This window comes from Bombus huntii, unplaced genomic scaffold (assembly GCF_024542735.1).
Source record: "Bombus huntii isolate Logan2020A unplaced genomic scaffold, iyBomHunt1.1 ctg00000067.1, whole genome shotgun sequence".
NCBI classification, from domain to species: Eukaryota; Metazoa; Arthropoda; class Insecta; order Hymenoptera; family Apidae; genus Bombus; species Bombus huntii.
Window position 1 is genome coordinate 129,848 of NW_026099326.1, and position 16,808 is coordinate 146,655.

At 34.3% G+C, this 16,808-nt stretch overlaps 2 protein-coding genes and 2 long non-coding RNA genes across 5 annotated transcripts; 1 reads left to right on the forward strand and 3 right to left on the reverse strand.

Moving 5' to 3' along the window:
- Positions 1 to 443: 443 nt before the first annotated feature.
- LOC126876248 (uncharacterized) lies at positions 444 to 1,222 on the reverse strand. The gene is made up of 2 exons (XR_007694040.1): positions 1,085 to 1,222; positions 444 to 922 (listed from the first exon to the last, which is right to left on the reverse strand). It is a non-coding gene; the product is annotated as an uncharacterized LOC126876248 (long non-coding RNA).
- A 75-nt stretch (positions 1,223 to 1,297) lies between these two features.
- LOC126876246 (uncharacterized) lies at positions 1,298 to 2,503 on the reverse strand. Of its 2 annotated transcripts, XR_007694038.1 has the most exons (4): positions 2,276 to 2,503; positions 1,968 to 2,063; positions 1,613 to 1,891; positions 1,298 to 1,537 (listed from the first exon to the last, which is right to left on the reverse strand). It is a non-coding gene; the product is annotated as an uncharacterized LOC126876246 (long non-coding RNA). The 2 variants fall into 2 exon arrangements; XR_007694037.1 differs by having other exon boundaries at positions 1,968 to 2,503.
- Positions 2,504 to 2,683: 180 nt separating this feature from the next.
- On the forward strand, positions 2,684 to 14,738 carry LOC126876218 (omega-amidase NIT2-A-like). Its single transcript, XM_050639091.1, has 4 exons — positions 2,684 to 3,022; positions 7,681 to 7,865; positions 8,267 to 8,435; positions 14,043 to 14,738. The coding sequence occupies exons 2-4, from the start codon at positions 7,782 to 7,784 to the stop codon at positions 14,072 to 14,074; spliced, it is 285 nt and encodes a 94-aa protein (XP_050495048.1). The 5' UTR covers positions 2,684 to 3,022; positions 7,681 to 7,781; the 3' UTR covers positions 14,075 to 14,738.
- Positions 3,155 to 6,263, reverse strand: LOC126876208 (venom serine protease Bi-VSP-like). The gene is made up of 6 exons (XM_050639078.1): positions 6,206 to 6,263; positions 4,860 to 4,911; positions 4,591 to 4,788; positions 4,327 to 4,422; positions 4,101 to 4,255; positions 3,155 to 3,772 (listed from the first exon to the last, which is right to left on the reverse strand). The coding sequence occupies exons 2-6, from the start codon at positions 4,876 to 4,878 to the stop codon at positions 3,617 to 3,619; spliced, it is 624 nt and encodes a 207-aa protein (XP_050495035.1). The 5' UTR covers positions 4,879 to 4,911; positions 6,206 to 6,263; the 3' UTR covers positions 3,155 to 3,616.
- Positions 14,739 to 16,808: the final 2,070 nt, after the last annotated feature.

Genomic DNA, 16,808 nt, shown 5'->3' on the forward strand with positions numbered 1-16,808 from the left:
CTTTTTCATTTATATGTGTTCAAAAATACATGTGTTCAACCGTGAAGCATATGTCACCTACAACGAAAAAGAGTTTTCCTATACTTAATATTTCCTTTATATACCTATGAAAGTCTATTCTTCGCGTAGTATGAAATTATGAATAAATCTGGAATATTGTTCAATCTGAAAAGAAAAATAACTTATTGACATCATTCATTGATACGAGATTCAGAATGTTTGTTTTGTCTTGCAGAAAAAGAAGGCAGCCCTCCCTTTCTTTTAATGTGAAATAGAAAGCGAAAATTTGAAAACAGATTTTTTGGAAATTTACTTGCAAATATCGTTTTCAATATCGTGATTTTCTTCCCAATGGTACTGTACTTTCAAATTTTCCAGTATCCCTCTAAAAACAAAAAGTCGAACCTCGTTATTGTTAACGTAGGCATTACAAGGAAGAGAAGTATTAGAAAGCAGCTCCTTTTTGTTATGGATTTCTTTATAATCATGTAAATAAGAAATTCCGGAAATTTTTTCCTAAAGAATTTAATTCTTGTGCTTTGATTGATAATTATTACACTACATACTAACTTTTCGCATACTGTTCGCGTCTAACAGTTTCCTAATAATAACTACTTCAAAATTACATATGTTCTTGCACGAATTCAAAAGTACGTATGATACAATTACAATTGATTCTAAAATAATAATTATTTAAAGATATTAAGATACTAATTAAACGTTTCACTGTATTTCAAAATCTGGAACAACAAATTTTTATTTATAAAAAATGAAACTGTCTTTATATATTCTTTGTCATGATGCTATTTCTTATTACCGTGTCGACATTTTTTAAAATTCATTTTGTTATCTCTACGCAATAGGAAAATTCATATACTGCTTAATATTTTTTGCATATTATCCATCCACCGCATGATATCTTCTGAAAAATCAAAATATTAATGTTATATTATTACAATGCTTCTTAAATATCAATTTTTGACAAATTTGAAATCCAATATATTTTGCACAATTATTATTTATCAAAAAATTCCAAGTTAGTAACTTTCTTTTCAAATGGCAAATAACATATACTTTGACTTACCTGTAAGTTTTTGTTCCTAATCATCATTTCCTCTTATAGAACATCATTATTGTTCTTATAATTACTACCAGTGTCATAGATATTGTAGTGGCTACAACTGAATTAATAGAAAATGATAAATAACTGTGTATAACACTAACACATAATTGTGTATAACAATGACACATAACTTTTACTTACATATCTGTCGATAAGGGATTACTTACTGTGATATCCTGTTGATGTTTCTTAAGGCACTTGATTAGGTGCGATACGGTATCATTCCTTATGGTATACTGTAGATAAGTATTTTAGAAAATAACAAGAATAAATCTAAATTATTCAGAGGTTCCAGTTTCGGCTTAGACATAAATACAGGACCATTTGCAAAGAAGAAAGGGTGCGTTTCTACAGCCTCGTTATAGTAACCATGAATACCAATCTCTGAATTACTGGTTACTAAACATAAATATCCTATAAAATTTAATATATTTCTTTAATTTTTAATACATACATGAGTTAGTAGTTCTAAATTATGAATCATCCTACCTGTGATATTACGCTTTTCCTTATAATATCATCACTCGAGTGAACAACATTAAGATCATGTAAACCATGTCATCCTATCTTACTGTGAAGATACTTAGTTATGTTATCTAACATTATAAAAATATCATCAAATTCAAGTCCTTTTATTCACATCACATGGCCACGACGATCTGGTTCTTCGTTATATAATGTTCTAAAATTTGTCGTATATATAGGATGTACAAACCGTGATATCAAGGTATCAGTTCTTCCTTCCCAAGGGACAGTTTCATTAAAATTCTGATAGAATTAAAAATTAATTATTAATATTCTAACAATCATATATGTTAAATACGTTATAGTCAACGATATATACCTGAGCGAATGTAGGGGTGATTCCTTGATAATTATAAATGTCATCAGCCCACATCATTGTGCCACTTCTTTGTACTCCAGCCTCTAGATTAACAGCCTAAACAAACATACGAAATTTTATAGAAGCTGTACAAAATATAGTATATATGCGCAATATTGAAGCGTTCAAGGGGATATAAAGGTAATGTACATCACATACACGTGTACTCTCATGCAACAAAATACAATTAGATTTAATAGTATAAGCTCTTTTATTCATCATAATAGATTGGAAATTTAAGTGTCTTACGAGGGTGAGTAAAAAGTTACCCGCTCTGTCGGTGTAGAATTTATTTTAAGCAATTGTCAAAAAAGACATACATCATTTTTTGACATAATCACTCGATTTCTGTATACACTTTGTCCATTTGCCGAAGGACCTTTGTATTTTCTCATTAAAAAATGTTTTGGGCTGAGCTGCGAACCACGAATGCATCGTCGTCTTCACCTTTTCATCAGCTTTTTCGGCATCCATCTCGCACAAACTTTTTAAAATCCAAATCTGTCGTGCACTATTGCATAAGCAGAGCCGTGGCTGATTTGCAAATGATTTGCCACATTATCCAGTGTCACTCGTCTATTCCATAGAGCATAAGTTCATGAGCACGTTCAATGTTGTCATCGTGGATGTGGACGGGCGTCCAGCTGTTTTTTCATAACACTCGTGCGATCTTCTTTGAACTTTTGTGCCCATTCAAACACACTTCGTGACAAAACACTTTCTCCATAATGTGCATTAAATCTTTGATAAATATAGGCATCAAACATAACCTCCGACCACAAGAAACGAATCACAGCATCCTGCACTGTTTTCCTGCAAATCACCATTGCAAAGCGCCATTACTCGCGCAACGGTCACAAACGAATTGACGTAACACAAAGAAACCTGCGCAGCAGCACTGAACAGATATTGACGTCATACGAAGAGTGCAGATGGATCAATACGGTCGACAGAAGTTTTAACTATCTGGAGTGCGGATAAATTTTTACTGAGAGTCGTATAGGAATCTATAATCTGTAAGTACACCTTTGGCTGAATGGAAATTTCTCTTACATATAGTCAAAAATGCTGAAACTGTGTATTGAATTGGAAAGTGATAAAAAATAAGTGAAGTTTCGAGGTTGCATGTGATTGCATGAGTACACAGGACGTTTTTAGCGAATAAAAAATAATTTTGAAAGACACGAGACTTATCTTGTATTTTATGCACTCTCTGTGTCCGAATTTCCAGAAGCTCTCTATCTTATGAAGTGTTTTAGATTAGCCGGAAAATTTTGTACGTACGTACAAGAAGTATACGATCTAAGTGGAATATTCCATTATTCTCTTGATACAACAGAAACGAAATTTACAGAACTTCTCAGAAAGTTGGTTTATTATTACCAAATTTATAGAATTAATATACGTTTATCATCTTTACATACCTAAGTCGTGGAGGTTTATCGTGCGTAAAAAATTAGTGTCGTTTCAAAGTTACATTTCGTACATTTTAAGCCTATAATTTGTAACGTACAAAACAATGTAAATTTGAGCTGTTTCTTATCTCCACAATAAGAAAATCCAACTTTACGTTTTTTACACAATGATATTTATGGAACAGTAATATCATATTATTGCATCGCTTGGAGAATGAAGTCAAGGTACGATGTGACCCTAGTGTAAACGCTGGGATACCCAGCTGTGCCGCACTTATAAGCATAAGACACAATACCTATTAAATACGAGGTTAATTCATGTTGTATCAGCAGTGGTCCGCCGCGGTCAGCCTGAAAGGATCGTTAAATTTTTAATCAAAGATACTGAAATATATCGATCGAATTGTATTGAAATTATACTTATATACAGTAATAATCTTCTATTGATTTGTGTATTGAAATACTCCAATTTATAACGTACATGTTATATGTATTTTGAGCAAAACTAAGATTAGAAGGAAATTAGATTAAATACCATAACGAGGTGTGAGAAGTGGGCAAAACTATTAAATTGTGTTTATCTATTATTTTTAATGTTTAAGACGTCGATTTGATGTTAATTCGAATCGACGTGTCTTCAGATACCGTATAGTTTGTAGTAACTCTGTAACTTAATTACCGTACAAGAATCCTCTCCACCCTGAGCATGTTCGGCGCATATTATACCATCAGTGATATCAGGTGCATTAGGAAATTTGGAATAAGCTATTTTGCATTCGGCGTTCTTAATCACTGGCATTTGTACTTCCATTAATGCATTACGTCGTGGTCGTCCTACGAAGAAAATAAGAAAGATATTTAAGACTGGAACTATTTAATTTTATTATAAAATTGATATCACTTACTATATCTTAATGCTCCCCATCCAGCAACAAGGGGGTTATAGCCGACGAAGTTGCTCTTTCGTAGGGGCTCTTTCGTACAAATGGGATATACGTACCCTGAAAAATAAAAAAATAAATGAAAATGCAGGAAACGAATGACCAAAAGTATGAGAAAGAATTATACACGCTTTATGACACAATATATGTGTACAGTAAGAAATTTCAGGATATGATACTTCAGTAATACTCAATAGCATATATATATATATATATTTGAGGACTTACTCGAAAATGGCACCTCCTCCACCAATCTAAGAATGGCAATATTATGATTGTGTATGTTTTCTATTCCATCCATATGTGCACAATGTGCTGCGGTCAAAACATGCCTAGCCGATATCAGGGAACCTCCGCACTTCCATAGTGGTTTGTCTGGGTTTCGGGGATTACGAAAACCTAATGCAGCGATCCATGGCCAAGCGCCTAAAATGCAATAGTCATAGTTGTGAATATACATAATTTTTTCTCACATAACGGGTAACAACGATTATTACCTATTCGATATTCGATCATACAGCAGACGATAAGTACATACGTACAAATACTCTGAAATAGAGATTTGATAAAGACAGAAATTAAATTTTTATTCCAGTGGAATACAAATTATTAAATAATTCTATATAATTTCTATTTGAACTATACTGAACTATAAAGTTCAAACGTGTAATTTCTGCCCTAACAGTTTTTGATCTCTATCCATATTATTACTCCTATATCAATTTTTTATTTCAAGCAAAAAGATACTCTTCCTAACATGAAGTAAAAGAAAGAAATAATTCAAGTTAATAAGTAAAGTTACTACCGATAAAATCATAGCATTATTATTTAGTCTAATTGAAATGTACATTGATGTGCTGTTTAATGCCTTTAAAGTTCATTCTTTGCAGTAAATGGCTTATTATTAATCGGAAAGAAAGACATAAAACGTACCAAGTTCAGCTGGTTTACCATCGACCACCCTGGTATGAGAGACGTTGCTAAAACCACAGTATGGTGGTCGCAAAGCCTTATACTTATACACAGTTTTTATTAAAATTTCTCTCTTCTCTTTGTTTGGATCGTTCGGACAGCAAACGATCGTAACATTGCCCTGGTATCTGCACACTGATCGTCTATAAAAATCGGTGGCTGTACGGTACTGTATCTGCCATATTTCTTGCAGAGGTTTACATTTTCTGTAGTCAAGGCACCTGCCTTCTTGATTGTCCGGTGTGGTACATTCTGGATCAAACAATTTTAAAACATTTATACAGTTCAAAGATGCGTAAGAAAGCGACACCGATTACTCAACTTTCGAAGTAAAAGGCCGATCAAGTCCACCGGATTGCCCTACAGACACGTATTAATCCGTAAGAGTTAGTCATCATGTTGATAATAATTATCTAAAGAAACTTTTCACGTGAAAATATAAAATTTTAATTGATTAGATATTGTGTTAGCCATACTTAAGAAAGAAAATGAAAATGAATGATATGAAAGAAAAGGACTACCTTCAACCTCATGTTTTAAATAAACACTTTGTCAGTTTTGCGGTAAATAAATTCTTAGGAATTCAGGACAGTTTTTAGTGAATCATTTTGTTTCGACCGTTCGCGGAGAGACGCGATCGCGAGATAGCACGTCAACGAGAGTTGTAAGTTCCCGTTACGATTAAATAATCGACGCCACGAACTGATCGATCCCCTTATTTCGATTATGATAATAAGGGTAGTTCAACGAAATTCCACAGAATTAACACAAATAAATTAATGTTTATTTCAACAACTTATTAACTAGAAAGATATAAATGGAACAAAAAAAATGTAACTGCGTTTTGGTTGATAAGTAATGCGCGACATACCACATGTGTTGACGGTTCGACTTCTCGAAAAGTTCTGAACGCCTTTCGATTTTTTTCCTTTTTTCTGGAAGGCGACCCCCACTACGTTCGGATCACGCCACATTCTTTTACTGCGAGGTAAAATACGGGCCACGAGTCGACGTTTCTGGAAGTCGCCCTGCTTAATGAACCATGCGCTTGCCACTACAATGTTTGTTTGCCGGGCAGACGCGACGATCCGTCTGCGACATTATAGTGCCGCGATCGATAGTTAAGAATATGACCTATTGTAAGCCGCATGGCGTAACATTCTCCCCCCGTTGAGAGGGTACCGATCAAACTAGCGAGGTGTGGTTGAAGTTCCCATCTTATTTCGTCTCGGTGGCTAGTTGTTCGGGTTTCTCGAGATCGGGTTGAATTGACAGTGGGACAAGCCTTTTGACGCCCCGATCCAAAATGCTCTTTGCCGTCTGAACTGTAGCTGTCCGGATGACACCATCGGCGCCTGGTTGAACCTTGATAACTCGGCCCAGAGGCCAATGCATGGAGGGAACGTTGTCCTCTCTGAGAATGACGATTGTGCCCTTTTGGATGCTGTGTCCACCCTTGCTCCATTTATTGCGGTTGGTTAGCTCGTTCAAATACTCCTTATGCCAGCGGTTCCAAAAATGTTGTTTAAGCTGTTGGATATGCTGCCATTTGGAGAGTCGGTTCGATGGAATGTCTCTGAAATCTCGATCACGTAAGCACATTAATGAATCGCCAATGAGGAAATGTCCGGGAGTGAGGGCTAGGAGATCATTTGGATCGGTGGAGATAGGAGTTAGCGGGCGGGAATTGAGGACTGCTTCTATTTCTATGATAAGAGTATTACGGTGTTAAGCTCATATGTTTCTGTTTCTCCACTCGCGCTGCGCCATAATATCCTTTGATATTTCCGATCCTCTGGTCGTACGAGGAATTGCCGATACATTTTCTCGATGTCGCCAGTGAGTACGTACTGATGAGCGCGGAATCTAATTAATATACAAAATAAATTGTGAATTGATTCGAGAATATAGGATTTCCCCATTTTCATGATTATCGTGATTTTTGTATAAATATATTTTTTAAGATACTAATAATTAGGTACTTATAAATTAGTATTATCAATTATTTTGCATTTATAATTCCGCCTCTAGTATAAGTGTTAATTGAAAACTAACTTTATGTTTCAAAAAGTACTAGCAAAGTCGTTGAGTAACAAGCCACTGATGCTAACACAAATAGCATTGTCGTAATTAAATATTTCTAAATATTCATTTTTCATTTTGAACCTGTAGAAACAATTTATTATATATACTATTAGCTAAGTAATTGCATATTTAATTAAGTCGAAATATAAAACTTAGTTATTTTAATAATTTAAAAAATAAAAAACTGACAAACATTTCAATTTAATTTATGGTTGGAACAAAAGACAGTTATTCTTCATTAATTGAAATATTGCAATGCAGAGTACTTTCCAAAATACGCCGAGAGTATTCCTGATGGTGAAACGAGCGTTGCTTCATCGAACGCAGCTAAAGAAAACAACATCTATGTAGTTGGTGGTACGATGCCTGAAATAGAGGGCGCTAAATTGTACAATACCTGTACTATTTGGGGTCCCGATGGAACTTTGATAGCAAAACACCGAAAGGTAAGTAATATATTCCTTTATGGCTTTGAATTTGAAAATATTGGGGTGAAGAAAGTGACTCTATCTAGGAATAATTTAGGAATATACATATGTACATACGTATACTATAACCAATTCTATAATTTACGGTTTATAAAATACGTTATGATACGGGAAACGCCCATTTTTGTTGTAATGTGTTTGTTGTTGTATAAATTTTTCACATACTTAAAATATTATTATACTTATTTTTTCTCCTTTTTAAACATTATTAAATGATAAGATTTTTTAATAAAAGAAAGTGATAAAAACGCTGTCAGTTATTAAATAAAAAATAATTAAAGTTTAGGAGTTGGTAACTTTGATATTAAATTACAAAAGTTGCAGCAATAGAATTAGCGACCACATTTTTATGTTATTAGGTACATCTATTCGACATCGACATTCCTAATAAGATTACTTTTCGAGAGAGTGATTCACTCAGTCCTGGTAACTCCCTAACGACGTTCGATGTGAAGGGCTGCAAAATAGGTATTGGCATTTGCTATGATATTAGATTCGAGGAAATGGCACGCATTTATCGGAACAAAGGTACAGTAACTTAATCGATCAATACTTAACTAGCAAAAAATTAAATATCTTTCTTAAATATATTCTATATAAAATTAATATAATCTGTAACTCTGTATAAAAAGAAGCTTAATTTAAAAAACCAGTATATTTGCTGAAAATGAAACAAATAAAAGAATTAAAAGCACAATAAGAGGACTGTCCTCGCATATTCAGAAATGATGGAATGTGAACCGTGCAACTACGAAGTTAATTGGTATTCGGTGGCTTCATATTTCCTGCTTCTCTGGGTTAGGTTGCCAAATGCTGATATATCCAGCGGCATTCAATATGACCACTGGACCACTGCACTGGTCATTACTTCAGCGTTTCAGAGCGAATGATAATCAATTATACGTTGCCTGCATATCACCGGCTCGTGTTCCTTAAGCAAGTTACGTCGCATGGGGACATACACAGTTGACCAATCCCTGGGGAAAGATTCTTTACGATTTGGAAACTCAAGAGAATATGGCAGTCACCGATATCGGTAATTTACAGCTTAAAATTAAAATATAATATATATATATATAACTGTACATAATACATTATAGAATAACATAGTATATAATTTTATATTTTAAAAATATGAGGGATACTATTTAAGATTGTCATCGATTTAAAATCAAAGTGTGAAAAGGATACCCTGGAGAGAGTAAAACACAGAATCATTCTAACTAAACATTCAGATCGTACCGACACTTAGGTATCGTCTTACAATTAAATCTCGGTCTCGAATGGATTAAAATGAAATACATACTTGCAGCTTCAACATCTTCAATATCGAGGAGATTCAAACTTTACAAATAAATGTAAATTGCGATGTAAAACAAAGCGATGTAAAAAGGGAAAAGGAGGAAAGAAGGAACAGGGAAGCAAAGAGAAGAAACGAATTTTTCATTTTCTCGAAACTGGATCAAGTTTCAATGCGTTAAAAGGGAGCGCAAAGAAGTCGAAATTACTTATTGTAATTAGTAAAACGACCTGAGAGGCAGACAGATACAAGAAAGAAGGAATATTATATTAGCGGCATTTTTGTAGCCATTATATAGGGTTTCGATCGCATAATTAATCAGTATCAACTTACCAGTCTTTAACGGAAGGACAAAAAGAAGAGCAGACGGCACACAGACCGCAATCATGATCATTTTCAAGTAGAATCTCAAACTGCCGTACATCTTCGAAAACTTCGTTAGTCGTAAGGGATCAAAGGATGATGTCCGTGCTGCGGAAAATAGATGAGAAGCGGCTATTTCAACAACCACCGTGTAGGTACTGCACTAGCCAGAAGTATCTGCGACAGAAATCAGAATACACTCGTTTTCGCATGGTTGGATCAATTTCGCGTGGGACTAACCTGATTGAACCTAACGCGGGATAATTGCTCAACTCACGACTTTAACCAGCCCGCTTGATTCTCTGTAAATGCTTGAAATTGACGCTTGGATTCTTTCCAGATTAACTAGCTTTGCCCCTCCCTCCCTTTATCTATTTTCTTAGATCGACTTAGACTGCCACAATATATTATCTTTCTTCTTTTCTTTCCTTTTCTTTCCTTTTGATCTTTTAAAGCCCTAAATCGCTGGCTATTTTGTATACTATATATTTTGTACACTCAATTACTCTGTAAGTCATAAGTACATATGTTTTACAACGTTATTTGTCATATTTCAGTTAAACCCCAGAAAAGCCAGAAATATATTTTTACCATGTTTTAACGCGCCCCTGGCAAAGATCTCAAAAACGAGTTGCGGCACAATTTAAAGCGACAAATAGCATCGCGTGTCTCGTTGTGGTAACACACGGTTCGCCAGCTTTTTAAAAGCGCTCTCCGTCTGCTTTTTCCTCTCTTCCCTGTCTCTTCGTTTTTCCTTAACAAGCGAAACCATTTTCGCGAGGACGAGAGTACGGAAATGACGTACTGGCAATTTTGTTTTGTGATAATACAAGCAGCTCGGTTTCAGTGAATTAAACTTGACCCCAAGCTTCTACTTATCTATCTTCCTTTCCTTTATTTTCCCTTCTATATCTGTTTTGCGGTTTTCCACATTTCCATCACAATAAACCATGTTTTTTCTCGATTTTACATGTTAGCCAATGATTCACGGCAAAAGCGTCGACTGTAAAAATATTTGTAGTTGCAATAGCAACAAGTATGTTTTCTCAAATAGAAAATATTGGGAGCGTACACGCTGGCAAAACAATTCATGAATAGCTCGTCCTCTGCTTGTTATTTGTTTCGATACTGTTAGCAAACAAATTCATGAAACATACTGGTATAGCGTAAAATGAACATAAAAGTTTTGCGTACACTTGAGAGCTGAACTTTGGTTGTTATACGTATATTATACATATACGCACACAGTTATGTATATGTATATATATATAGAAAATTCCTTAGAACCTTGAGCTTAATAACATATTAAAATCATTAACATTAAGGAGGTGAACTTTACTTACCAATTACCAAAGTTTCTTCCGCCAAATAATACATAAAAATTGAAAAAGATAATGTAACTAGTTTTAACTTTTTTTTGTGTTATAATTTGAATCACTCGATTTATCCGACTGAGGATGGTCGATCGCAATCTCAATTTATACGTATTCTCATCGCATGAAATAGATCACATGAGGGATTTTCAAAAGTCGATGGAATATTAATCGCGATTAATTATTTGTAGGTGTATTCTGTGCGGCTAAAGCAGTCACCTAATGAATTATTGAGTACCAGGAATGTTAGCGGTAAACAGGATTGCGGCTATGAATGATTCTCTAATGTCTATATTAGAGATGAATTTGATAATTTATCCTCATAATATGCAATCCGCTTTTAAGTGGAAATCATAATTAACAATTTCTGTTTGATTAAATATGAAGAGCAGATAAATCGATACGCTTAAATCAATATTAGAATTTCTTAACATTTTTATCAAATATTTTAGCACTGTAAAAGCGTCGTAGTAGAGAAATATTAGGTTGTTCCAAAAGTTTCTTTCGTTTTATAAGAAAGTAATAGATGTACAACATTTTTCGTTTTATATTATTTTATTGAATTACGTGTGATCCACCTTTTTCCAATTTAATGTAAAATAATATAGAATAACATAAAACAAAATATGTTGTGCATCTGTCATTTCTTTATAAAACGAAAGAAACTTGGGACAACCTAATAGGAATTTACTTTTATTATCCATTATAAAAATGGATTGTTAATCCTCTAGGAGATACGAACAATATAATTGCAATTAATAAGGAATAAGCTAGCATAACTTGAACCAGCTTTTGCAGAAAGCTATTAGCTAAAGATGTTTATTAAACAATGACAACATGAATTTTCTTAAGTACCCCATTTGGTACTTAATCTACTTCGTAAGTACTGTGTGTCCTAGCCTTCAAAGGATGCAATTTTAACCAGAATGTTTCACATTACTTGCCCGTATTATTTCCTTGTAATATAATTTATATTTACATTATCTACGTTACGTTACATTCTACGCGTTAATGTAATGTGATTTTTATTTCTAATCGAAGTTATTCAAAATTTGTAGTATCTCAATAAAAAATTAACAGCCTGCAAAAACTTCACAGAAGCATTAGTATCTTCGAAACTATTTAATTCAAATGACTAATATTCTTTAACAATATGCACTCGACGACGTTTATCGAGAGAAGTATGTGGCGTAATAGTTAAACTTTCAATTCATATACATATATCGTTTATGAAAAAGTAGTCATTCTGCTTTTGTGATCTGTGACACACTATAAATTCTCATAAGCTAACTAACGCGTAATCTTCTGTAACGTATTAATGTAATATAGGTATGTATATCTCGATTTTGAGCAACCAATTGGTGATAAATAAGCTTTAGTACATACTTCTTACACGTAACAAAAGACCAGTTAACATCTCTGCTCTTAAAAGAAAAACGAAAGAAGCTCTGAAAAGCTGCAGAGTTCAGGTCGAATAACACCAGCTCAGATAAATGACCCTCTAACTTACCTTTGTCCTCATCGACGTCAGTGATTTTAAAGCTAGTTATAAAGTGCACTTCTCAGCCAGCGTCCACGGCAGTCAATATTATTTAACGGGTCTTAACGCGATGTAAAAAGGGAAAAAGGAGGAAAGAGGGAACAGGGAAGCAAAGAGAAGAAACGAATTTTTCATTTTCTCGAAACTGGATCAAGTTTCAGGCTGCTCGCCAAAGAGTCTGTAGCTAACGAGACAAGATTAGACAAACCACGCTTTAAAATTGCCACAGAACTATAATAATCCTCGAAATCAATACGATTCGTCGATCCATCGCCTGATTAAAAAATGAGATAGGATGAAGCTCACTAGTCGGCCTTTGAACTTTCAATAGCGCTTACGGCTCGTATACTCTAGTTTGAATGCTACAATGTAAGCCAAGTCAGCTGTAACTAGCGTTCGCGTGATTGTCGCTATCTATTATTCACGCGTTACACGTTCACCAGACAAACGCGTCTACCGGTTGACATTGTTTTCTGTCCTGAGTTTCAAAGCAATTATGTTGCTTCGTGTAATCAAATCTCGCCAAACTAACGATAAGTTCTTGTTTGATCTTACACAGTTATTAAAACTATACAAGTTAAACCAATCTAGCCTAAACAAGTAATGTCGTTATATATTCTTTTTTAAATCTATATATTGTTTAATAAATCCTGGTTAGGATATAGTAGCTGACAAAAATATTCGGACAAATATATTTGTAGAAACATTTTAGGAGTGTATTATGCATAGTGGCACTATTTAATACTGTACTGTGACTATCATGGTCGTGTTGGTATTATTCGAAACTAATCTGAAAATCTGTATGGAATTTGTAAGATATTTAGTACGAGTACTGTGCATTACTGATATGTACACAACCGAGACGAGATAACGAAGGTACTGCTCTCCATCGTTCATCGCTACGCGTTGCTAATAGCAACGTATAATGCATATATATCTCGCAAAGACCATAAAAGTACCCAATGGAACCACGTTTAATATTTGATAATAATGTCCCATTACAGTTTCGTCATTTTCAATTAATTAAACACGACCCTCTCTTTAAAAATTAGAAGATAAAATACGTAATACAAATCTACTCGAAATCTTTTAAACCTTACGGACGACCTTACGGACCTTACTTATGGTCTTTGAAAGCAGCAGGGATTAGCAGAATATTAACTGCGGATTTTTCTTGGACCGCAGCATGCAATATGAAATATGGTTATTAAAATGTACACTGAAAATTTCATATCCATAAGATACTCGTGCTTGTAGAACCTTGAAAATGAATTCTTAACCCAAATAGTCGACCGCGATACTCGAGAAATTTTGTGAAGCTGACGTCAATACCAATATGTACCGTCGTTGTGCTATTATTTCGTGATAAACCGTATTGATTGCACTTCCATTTCACGGAATTAATTTTTTCACACAAAAAGTGATAACGATAATCGAAAAAAGAAAAATATACTACCACATTTCGTATCAGCATACACAAGCGCACTCGATTTTACACGAGTATACAATTTGCAAATTCGACAGAACGATCGGATTTAATTATTTTTTCGATATTTCAGGCATCAAGTTCTATTTACACAGCGAACGTTGAAATACGGCGAAATACAAAATGTACAAACCACTCTGGACATTAATTAACTTTAAACGTTATTGATTAATTAAAGAAACCAACCATTGTGTTGATTTTTACATTTTGAAAAATTGTTATCCACTTTTGCTTTGTTTAAAAATTGAAAAAAAAAATACTTTTATTGTAAGTCACGAGTATCTCTTTTATTTATTTAAACTTTAGATCAAATATTACAATTTATAAATATATCATTTATTTAGATATACTTGTAATATCTGTTTTATAAGTTTGTACAACCATTTATCTATTTATCTATTTTATTTGCACATAATCTTTATAGACTGATTTTGTAAAGAATAAAAAATTGTGATTCTATTTAAAAACGATCGTGTCAGACTCAAGTGATAAGCGATATATATTTCAGCGATATATATATATTCAGATTTCACTATCACATAAACGGTGCTATTGGAAACGTTTCACAATAGACGTCTTATAAGCGCCTGCGATGTCCGTCATATGTAAAGCTATACCACTGAATCACGGCCGCCATTTAGTGATTAAGGTCGATCACTTAGAGTTGTTAATCCGACATAATGGCGAGCAATACATCGAAGACATTATTGGAAACACAGTTACAGTTTAATTTCATTGAGCTTATTTGCAAATAAATGTGTACAATATATTTTAGAGGTTTTAAATATTATTGCTGACTAAACTTCGCATCTACGCATCATCTTTCTTTAACTTTTTTTGCATTTTCTTATCGACGCATGAAGACGAAATGCGTAAATTTTATTATTTATTTAAACATTACTATATTGTGCTCAAAGTAGCGGAATATCGTTCTATTATCAATATATGAAGAACTAAAAGAATTAAAAAAGAATTAAAAAAATATGTAGTTCAATCAATACTTCGTGTATTTTTCTATCTCCACAAGACAATATCCGGACCAGTTACGCTTACAGTATCAACAAAGATTTGTCCAGCCATACGGAATAAGTCGTACTCAGTAGTTTAAAAGTATTAACCGCACAAACTCCAGAAACACTTTTGAAGTAACTTTCGAACCAATAAATCCCCGAACTAAGAACTGTCATATTTCGTCTCTATTTATTGAATATTGTGAGAAAATGCAAAAAAAAAGAAGTTAAATAGAAAAAGTACTTGGAAACTTAAAAGAAAAAATCTCGAAAAATCTCTTAATACTTTTTACTGTCGTCTTGAGACGCACCATATGTTAAGCTTCTTCGTAGTTACAACTTTTACCGCAGATGTAACGAACTGACAAATGCTTCGAATGGCGCGCGCGCGTCAACGCCTACACTTAAATTTTAAATAAATGTTTTTAAATAAATGTTTAAAATAATACATTAAATGTATTAACTTTCTTGCGCAATTTCATTTAATTTCTTACGATATGGAGGGTTTAATTACGTTTAAGATATCTATTTGAATCTTTTAAATTCGAAGTTTTTTAAAAAATTACCTTAAACTTTATAAAATTAAATCGTTTTTCCACTTTGTTGTATCATAAAATAGTTACTTAAATTCAAACCTTACCGTCGTCTTGAAATATTCTATATTTTCCTCGTCTTAAAAAATTTCCCTACAGAAAGAATAAAGAAGAATAAAATCCCATACGTTAAATTTCGCGTGATTGATGGAATACATAACGATAACGAGAACTAACTAGCGACAACAAGCAACCATTAGCAAGGACAACTGGCGACTATAACCGTCGTCTCTACGATGTATGGCGACTAAGGAGAACAGCCAGCAACTACGGATGACATGTAACAACCAACTGCCCCACTTCTAAAAGACAACTAACTTGCAAACCCTTTGATGGTTTCTGTAGCGTGATATACCCCTTGAACGTGGTTAAAGAATGTGGTCGCCGCTGGACGGCGGTTTGACAGCAAAGCGATCTCGCCAATTCAAAGCTTGACATTACAAACTACCCAGAATCATTAGGCTCGTTATCGAGCATCTAGCTTTCAGAAGGTGCTTTATCATATGATATGACTTCACGATATTTTTATAGCAAGAAGAATGGCCAACCTCTAACAAAACAAATTTTTACTAAGTGCTGCATGTGAGCTGCAGGCCGGCCTACTAGGGAAATTTGACGAATGAATAAACTAAAATATATACGAATATATTCGTTATATCATAAAATGCTCGCATTATGTTCTCTAACACCATAGAGGAAACTAAATTTATATATTAAAAAATTGGAATACCCTCGTACTTCGCAGTCCATGTGTCCGAGCGATGAATTCCCTCCAAACAAGGAAAAACCAAAGGGAGGTCTTCTTCGAAGGACGTGAGAGGGTAAGGGGAGCAACGGGAACGATGATCACGCGATATACTGGCGGCGTACGTATAGAACGGCTGTTGCGAGAGAGTTCGCAAGAAACAAGAAGAAAAAAGGAATCGTAGGCCGACGCGACTATACGCTGTCGACGGACAAACAGCGACTGAGCCTAACTGAAACGAACTCTGTCGCAGTATGAGCACAGGCTACGTTCGCGGGTCGATCGAACACGTTCTGCGCCTTTCCTCGGCACCAGCGTCAAAACCACCCTCGACGAGCGCAACGCACTGGTGCACCTGCAATATTAACCACTGGTCTTTCCTTTTTCGCGCGATATTATATCAGCACCTATGATACCATTTCAAAGACCGCAATCAAAACATTAAATACCGCATTAAAGCCATACAATAATTCGCAATATTCATTCGTAAA

Excerpts from the sequence above, each read along its gene's own strand:
- LOC126876208 (XM_050639078.1), bottom strand. Across the intron at positions 4,423-4,590 it reads GGAGGAGGTGCCATTTTCGA|GGTACGTATATCCCATTTGT; the intron begins GTAAGTCCTCAA and ends TTTATTTTTCAG. Across the intron at positions 4,256-4,326 it reads ATGGGGAGCATTAAGATATA|GACGACCACGACGTAATGCA; the intron begins GTAAGTGATATC and ends TTTTCTTCGTAG.
- LOC126876218 (XM_050639091.1), top strand. The coding sequence starts at position 7,782 with ATGCCTGAAATAGAGGGCGCTAAATTGTACAATACCTGTACTATTTGG. Across the intron at positions 7,866-8,266 it reads TGATAGCAAAACACCGAAAG|GTACATCTATTCGACATCGA; the intron begins GTAAGTAATATA and ends TTATGTTATTAG. Across the intron at positions 8,436-14,042 it reads ACGCATTTATCGGAACAAAG|GCATCAAGTTCTATTTACAC; the intron begins GTACAGTAACTT and ends TCGATATTTCAG.